Source organism: Morone saxatilis, unplaced genomic scaffold (genome assembly GCF_004916995.1).
Source record: "Morone saxatilis isolate NCDOM2014 unplaced genomic scaffold, NCSU_SB_2.0 Contig8, whole genome shotgun sequence".
Classification (NCBI taxonomy): Eukaryota; Metazoa; Chordata; class Actinopteri; family Moronidae; genus Morone; species Morone saxatilis.
Genome location: NW_023340257.1, coordinates 329,325 through 335,861, shown reverse-complemented (window position 1 = coordinate 335,861; position 6,537 = coordinate 329,325). Strand labels below are relative to the sequence as shown.

Sequence of the window (6,537 nt, the reverse complement as noted above, 5' to 3'; positions counted from 1 at the left end):
TTGCTGCTGCAACATCGGAATTTCCCCATTGTGGGACAAATAAAGGAATATCTTATCTTATCAGGAGTGCTGCTGTTAATGATTAGTTCAATATTATCAATGAATCAATATGCATCCAGTACACGCCACTATCATTTAGAGCACTTTACACGCTCCATCAGACGAGCAAAACATTTTCCAGGAGTAGATGAGATGCAGATGCAGACGTGATCCAGGTGCCTACAGCCAGATGGTTTGGTCCTGTCTGTGGCTGGAGTACATCTGTGTTTGAACACCCTATCAAAGGCATGTTGCACATTTACTGATCCTAACCCTCTGTTGGCCATATTCGGGGTAGTACAGCTATCTGAGCTTAGGCTGACGTCACTGATACTGATACTGATACACATCATTGATACTGAGTAAGGAAGATAATGGCACATCTGTAGGGCTGAAACCATCCCTCGAGTAACTCCATTACTAAAAATCATTGTTTGTTTAATCATATAACTTTATACAGCCATACAGCGTTGTGCACAGATGATTATTATGGGTGCAGAAGGTGCTTTGGAAAATATAGAGGAGTTGGTCATGTAATGACACACTCAACCCATGATTTGATACAATTCACTTTCTTTTTCTTTTAACAAAAAGAGATTGAAGACAAATTATAAAAGAGACAAAAATCTATAAAATATATTTTCTCTTAAATTTTCTAAATCAAATTATAGAATCCTTTTAAATTATCAGTAAAAAAAATAATAAATAAAAAAATCACAACACAAAATGCGATTGAGTATCTGATCACAGCTCCAAAATGGATTTGGGAAACCTCCAGTTCAGGCTATTTTAATTTACTTTAGCATGACTATAGCTGACATGTGGTTGCTTTGGTTGTCTCTTAAACCCACCCTGGATATATGCATTACATTAATGCACTGTTGGTTTTTCTATCCTGCACATTGTAAATATCTTTTCTGTACAGTTTAGATCTTTCTATCTTTATCCTTATCTTTATTTATTTATATATTAAAAAGTATTATTTTTGTGTGATTTTATGCACCAATGCACCAAGGCAAATTCCTTGTACGTGTAAAAACATACTTGGCAATAAACCGATTCTGATTAGCTAACTTAGCTGTTCACAGTCTGCAGCAACTCTGCTGTAAGAGTACAAGAAGACGCCATAGTAACGTTACATAAACAGGGACTTTTCATTTCATTTCTTTTTCTTCACAATGTTCAGCCTTTCAGTAACTATTATACTGCAACCTGAGCTTATCTAGGCTGACTTAAACAACATAACTACTCCTTACACACCGGGAAAGACTTTCACAACAAACCTGATTAATCGATGGAATCATCGGTATAATACTCCATTACTAAAATCTCCATTGATAGTATACTGTTCCCCCTCATTCTATCATTACATTTTTCTTTCCTCTACCACATGCTACTAGTTAATGGAAGTGATCGTAGGCATTTGTGATTAAACAGTCTGTGAGGATCACTGGTTGGTTGTTCATTTAAAATCACTAAAAAATAATAAAATGTACCATATGTGAGAAGCTCTGGTGCAGTGCTGAACACTGAGCTGTAGTATTCAAGGTGAGAAACAGTACTGACCTGTTCCCATCATGTTGCTGACTGAGGCCAGCTCACTGAAGGTGGGGTAGTTTGGCAGGATGGTCTGGACGGGCACCTCGTCGGCGGCACTGCGGATGTCAGCCTCCTCACAGAGGTGGCGGAAACACGACATGGCCACCAGCACCGCCTCGGTGTCTGGACTCCACAGGAACATGTAGAGACACACCTCCAGCTTTGTCTGCGCTTGCCGGCAGATGGGAATCCCACCACCCATAGTGGCACACTCCTGTAAAAATCAAGGACTAAAGATGTAGTCTACACACTGATTCGCTCACAGACAGACACACCAAATCTTAAAGCTTTCTGAGCATTCACACCACCAAAAATCTGTTCTCAGCCAGCGAAACAGACTCCAAGAGAACTATACTGCTCATTGTGTAAGTGATTCTCACTGATTGGCCCAAACGAAGATATTGGTTCAGTGGTCGGATTATTTGTCATTACCTGCAGCCTGTTGCTACAGCTGAGGAACGGGACTGTACCTTGTTCTTGAGCAGAAACTTGTTCCTGCAGATGAGGATCTCCCTCAGCCATTTGAGAACTTCTGTCCCATTAACCATTTGCTGGCCGATCAGTTTGCGGCAGATGAGGAAGAGCACCTGTGAGCTAAAGGAAGAAGCAAAAAAGGAGAGAAGATATTATTCTGTAAACTAAATAAGTTTAGAGCATCAAGAAAAGTAAAGATTTGCTGTTTTTCACACAACCATGACATTGGAAAAAAAGGTCACAACAGGTTTTTCGGGCTTTCCAGTGCTCATAGACACTGACACTCAGTTCCCACATAGCATCAGCTGTGCCTGCAGATGCAGCGGCTGGAAACTTTTGCTACATTTTTGTTTTAATTTGTATTTATATTTCTTTTATTTATTTACTTGAAGATGAAACCATATTATTATCAAGGTAAAAGATGACCTACAGAATTATTTCCTGGCTGTATATGTGTATGTATATATGTAAATAAATAACTGTATATACTGATTTATTTTATGCATTTGTTTAATATAAATGTAATGATCTTTTTCTATATGCTTAGCATGAAGGAACTGCAAACTTCCATTTTGTTATACAACCTTGTGTTTCCTTGATCAGCCACTCAAATTTCACCTGTCCTGGTTGACAATTCGAATGAAGACTGTCCGACAGAGTTGGTGCACTTGAAGTGAACCATCTCACACCAAGTTTATATTTCACACATTTAATCACACTACCTGCAAGGATTTCAGTTCAGCTGCAGCAACTTACTATAGACCACATAGCACAGCTCAGGACAGAGGCATCCATCAAGTCTACTTAGGTTTCAGGCTTTAACCCTAAAATCCTTTCTTTTAACAGATATTGTATCTCTCAAACTGAATGTAACCAAAACTAAATGTTAAAAAATGCAAAGGTACGTGAAAATGCTGAAAAGCTACCGTCACAGCAGACAACTGCGGCTCAATGCTATGACTGTGGACTAGAGCCGGGCATTTGATTCTTTTATGAAAAGATGAGAAGATCGCCGAGTACCTGATGTCCCAGAACGTCTCTATTGGGGCATCAGGATTCCACAGCTCTATGGTCTCTGGCTGGTGCAGAACTAACAGAGCCTGGACACAGAAACACACAAGAACCAGGAGGAGGAGACAGAAACAATGGTTTGTGCTTAGTGGAGGTTTGACAGTAAAAAAGAAATGAACACAAAAAAGTTAATACAAAAGCAGAAAAACAACAAAAACTTAATGTTATATAAATAAAACTATATACTATAATAAATTAATAGTTCTGAATAAATGTTTAAGAAGAAATGTCCAAAGCTCAGATTTCAGCTTCTCAAATGTGAATATTTTCTGCTTTCTTTAGTCCTCCTTCATAACTGTAAGCTGAATATCTTTGGGTGGTGGAGAAAACAAGACATTTCAGGATGTCACCTTGGGTTTTGGAAAACACTGATCAACATTTTTCCCTATTTTCTGACATTTTATCGACCAAACAACCCATGGATTAATGGAGAAAATGTTAGATAATATTGATAATGAAAATAATCGTTAGTTGCAGCCCTGTCTACTTCTGTTTGATTTCTCTATTTGTGTGAATACAAGAACTTCCTCCATGTCTACCTGTAATCTTGATAAATTCATCATAATTTCATACATTTCCACAGCACTAACTGCCTCAGTACAATGACACCAGTACAACTCTGCTGAGAACACGTCCTATTTTAACAACCAATCACTGTTGAGCTCAATGAAACTTAATGGTAATTGTGACTTCCTGCACAGATGTTTCGTATTAAAAGCATTTCAGCAGTTTAAAGGGCATGATTTCTCCCATTCCTGGTAGGCTTTTAAACTGAAACATCTGCAGGAAGTGTTGAAAGAAATAAAAAAAGTCAGGATTTCTCAACCTCTGCTGCTCCAATTTGCTCCTTTGATGTGTCGATAGTACAAATACATTCTTTTGTATTTTTTTAATATTCATTAAAAATTGGATTTGTGAAAAAAAAAAAATTAAGTTGTTAACAAGACAACAATGCTTCTTCAAGTGATAATTCTACCAATTGTACTCTGCCATAGAAACCAGTTGTGCATTCAGTAAAGGAGTGGGTTGGTGTCTGACCTCCATGGCTTCTTGTGAGAGCTGGGTGGTGTTGGTTAGAGGCACTAGCTGCACCAGGCCCGTGATGAGCTCTGCTGTGCTGCTCTGCATCTCTGGAGCTTGTTTTACTGGGTTCTAGCACAAAGCAACACGCACACAAATAATTAGGAGCAAGTTCACTGCAGTCACAGAAAATACAGTTAAAATTAAATAAGTAGAACCAAAAACATCTGGAGTGTATGGGTGCAAAAACCTGCATGCAAAAAAAGCATTCAATGTTGAAAGATAGACTCACATGCAACATGAGTTTGGGGTCAGCGTGGATAAGTTTGACCAGAGCGAGAAGGAGGCACTTGTAACTTCGAGTGTCAAGTTCTGTGGCTTTCTCTTTGAACTTAAGGCTGGTGGTCATCTTCCCTTTGAATGTCAGACTCTGTGGGAGGGAAACGGAGGCAAAATTATTACTACATATAATTACAACATACTATTTTAGTCAGCATTCCTCTCAGCAATATGAATTGGTATTTGCCTTGATTCGGATCTAAGTGACCAAAGATTATTGGGTGGGCGATATGGCCACATTATATCTCTCTATGGTCTACCTGACAGAATTAGGCATTTTAAACTGCAGTTGTAAGTTGTCTACTTTGTAGACGGATAAATATATATTATATCTGCACATGGCAATTCATGTTTACTTTGTCAAGCTTGTTTTCTTTTTGCTCTATGTATGCCCATTTCTGTGTATGTACATTGAAAGCGACATGAAAGCGGAGTCAAATTCCTTGTATGTGTATGCATACCTGGATAATAAAAGTGATTCTGATTCTAAAGTTATTTTTATTTGATCTTTTAAATCCCTTTTAAAAACACACTTTCATGATTATGTGCATTTCTTTACTTATAACTTTATTATAGAAAGTATAAGTATGTGTTCACTGTTGTTTACAAGTTTTTAGTTGTATCGGTTTACCTTATATATTGCCTTTAATTGTATTCTTTATTACTGATGTTGTTGTGTATACTGTGACTGGAAAACTAGTCTCTAAATTTCCAGGTTTTTCTAGGATGCGTGGGGACCCTGCAGCTAGCTATACATCATTCTGTTAGTGGAACACATTTCTAACCATTGTGAGCATCCACCCCAGTTTACACTTCGACTTCCTGGGTCAACTTTAAACTGCTGGACCTATCATAGTAGCGAGGGATTATTGATGACATTTCAGGTGAGCTCACTTTCAGTTTGACCTCAAACTAAAGTGGATTAGATCATTTAAATCTCAAACAACTTCAGATCTCAAACTGTTTGCAACCTCGTGTTTGCTGTTGGACTTCATTGTAGGTGTTCCTTGAGCTCAACCACTACTTTGGTAAATACAATGTTAATATTACTGATAGAAATGAGGCACAAAACTACAAAAATAACAAACTAGTTGTGATCAACTTGAATTATTTTTCAGTGTGTCAAGTTGATTTTGACTTTTTTTTAATCCATAATATAACTTACACAGAATATGTAATATAAAAGTAACATAAAAATTTGCCGTCTGCTCACCGGTGTCATGCGTAGTGGAGCGTGGGTGCCAACACCTTGGATCACCCGGTTGAGGGTGTCTGAGAACATAAAGCGAAGCTCTCCAGAGTAGCAGTACACTGCATCAATCTTAGGCCACCAATCCAGATGGGACTGAAAGAAGACAACATAGCATGAGATATAACAAGTGAACGCATACAGTTATTCTATAGACACTGACGTGTGAAGAAGCTCTGCAGACTTACGTTGGTGATTATTCTGTGCAGCGAGTTGACCAGGACAAAGTGAAAGGTGGAGGGGGAGGAGGCGGCCAAACAGACCTTCAGGACAAAGTGGAAACACTCATGAGAACCAGATAGAGCTGCTGATGCTGTGCTCCATGAGTAAAGCAGGGGAAACATCACAAACAACTAATGAGTATCACTTCTTTTCAGTCCACCTTAAAGTGCTGGTTGTTGTGAGGATTGATGCGGAAACAGGAGACAAAGCAGTCCATCATGAGCTCCACGTCAGCGTTCTGGCTGCCTGTCCCTCTCCAGAAGGGTTTGGCTGGGTTGAACAGGAGAGCCTGGTTGGACAACAAGGGTCACATGTCACTTTAAGTCATTCAAAAGCACATTTCTGCTTAGATATACTCATTCAATATGCCACAGAGAGAAATAATGGTGGTCATTAACACATTCAGCAGAATTATTGAGATAATTACAACAGTTACAAATAGTTGTTCATTAATCAGAAAAAAATCACTGTTAAATGGTGTGTGACATTTAGTAAGGATGTCTATTGGCAGAAATGGAATAGAA

General features: G+C 38.5%; 1 protein-coding gene across 1 annotated transcript in view; it reads right to left on the bottom strand.

Moving 5' to 3' along the window:
* The window catches only part of nf1a (neurofibromin 1a), a gene marked incomplete at its 5' end in the record, with an annotated part of 65,945 nt that overhangs the window by 54,063 nt on the left and 5,345 nt on the right, over positions 1-6,537 (bottom strand). The window contains 8 exon segments of the mRNA XM_035679457.1: positions 1,606-1,852; positions 2,109-2,232; positions 3,133-3,212; positions 4,222-4,335; positions 4,496-4,633; positions 5,756-5,887; positions 5,980-6,054; positions 6,174-6,302. Of these exon segments, the coding sequence (XP_035535350.1) occupies positions 1,606-1,852; positions 2,109-2,232; positions 3,133-3,212; positions 4,222-4,335; positions 4,496-4,633; positions 5,756-5,887; positions 5,980-6,054; positions 6,174-6,302 (1,039 nt within the window).